At 43.9% G+C, this 1,286-nt stretch overlaps 1 protein-coding gene across 1 annotated transcript; it reads right to left on the bottom strand.

Moving 5' to 3' along the window:
- Positions 1-239: 239 nt before the first annotated feature.
- Positions 240-1,007, bottom strand: LOC141249664 (uncharacterized). The gene has a single exon (XM_073669742.1). It carries the CDS (start codon positions 1,005-1,007, stop codon positions 240-242), a length of 768 nt encoding a protein of 255 aa, XP_073525843.1.
- Positions 1,008-1,286: the final 279 nt, after the last annotated feature.

Below are 1,286 nucleotides of genomic sequence, written 5' to 3' on the forward strand. Positions count from 1 at the left end.
TCTTGTGAATGTAAAAGATTCATCTAAGATAATTATGCAAAGAACAAAGTATCAAAGAAAAGCTCATTCGGCAGGCATCCCTAATCTACTAAGCACAAGAACCATACATATCTGAGGTCAAAACGTTTTAACTTTAAGAAGAGTAAAAACAAAGTGGAAGCTCTGTTCCTTGCCACAAGCATGATAATATATGTACACGAAAATCAGGCAGAACTCAGTGGAAGGTCTGAATATTACATCTACCTGATCGTGACGAACTTGTTGGTACCATGTTTCGCCCAGTAAGTCCTCAAATCAATCGGGTTAGAAAAGTTATATCCTTCAGCCGCCAATTTCTCCAAAACCTTCTTAAATGCTCCCAAACTCATTTTCCTGCCAGCAATTCTGGCACCGCGCCGCTTTGTACTCATGGGCAAAGGATACTGCGACATCCCTGTCGTACAGCACGCAGACTGCCATCCACCAGACCCCCATTTGTAACACTGCTGAGGCGTCGCAGTGCACGAGCAAACCGGTATAGGGATACTGGAAATGTCCATGTTCATGCCGTTTATCACAACTTCAGTTACCTTTTTTTCACGGTAAGCTGATGCTGATGCTGATGCTGATGCTGAAGCTGAAGCGCTTGGAGATTTCTTCGACTTCTTTGTTTTAGGGGGGTTTGTGTCTTTTCCGATTGACCTCTTCCTACCAGGGCTGTTGCTATTCTCAGAGACTATCTCGTCTGTGCAGGATTCAGGTTGTTGGAGAAGTTGCACAGAGAGAAATTGAGCAGGGTTTGTCTCAGGGATGTAATTGGGGCTGTTCGGGAGCATGTCGAAGAATTTAGCCTCTCTGTGTACCCAAGCATCTCTCATGCAATTCATCTGGAACTGTGAGCTTGAAACTCCGCAATCCCTCTGATTGAACCCTCCATTGGGCATCATCTGCAGCCCTACATGGCTCTTAAGCAGAGGAGACTCGTAATATCCCCAATTTCGCATGTTTAGACCACCATCGCCATCCATTGCAGAGCTACAGAAGAACAAAAACAACCGAATAGAAGCAGCAGCGATGTATCGCGTATCCAGAACAATAATAAAACGCAATTCTAAATCCACACTCAAGTCAAACACCTCGGCAATTTAGCAATTAAGGTATAAATGGACACATTGTCAGGAACAAAAGACAAGCAGAAAGCTTTCACAAGGATGAATTATTGTCACTACATGCTATAGGGTTTCGGTTCGAATTGTATCGAAATGACCAAATCTAACTGCTTAAGTCAGAGATCTAGCTCCTCGCGG

Source organism: Phyllobates terribilis, unplaced genomic scaffold (genome assembly GCF_046119375.1).
Source record: "Phyllobates terribilis strain yellow unplaced genomic scaffold, ASM4611937v1 Scaffold_4957__1_contigs__length_55626, whole genome shotgun sequence".
Classification (NCBI taxonomy): domain Eukaryota; kingdom Metazoa; phylum Chordata; class Amphibia; order Anura; family Dendrobatidae; genus Phyllobates; species Phyllobates terribilis.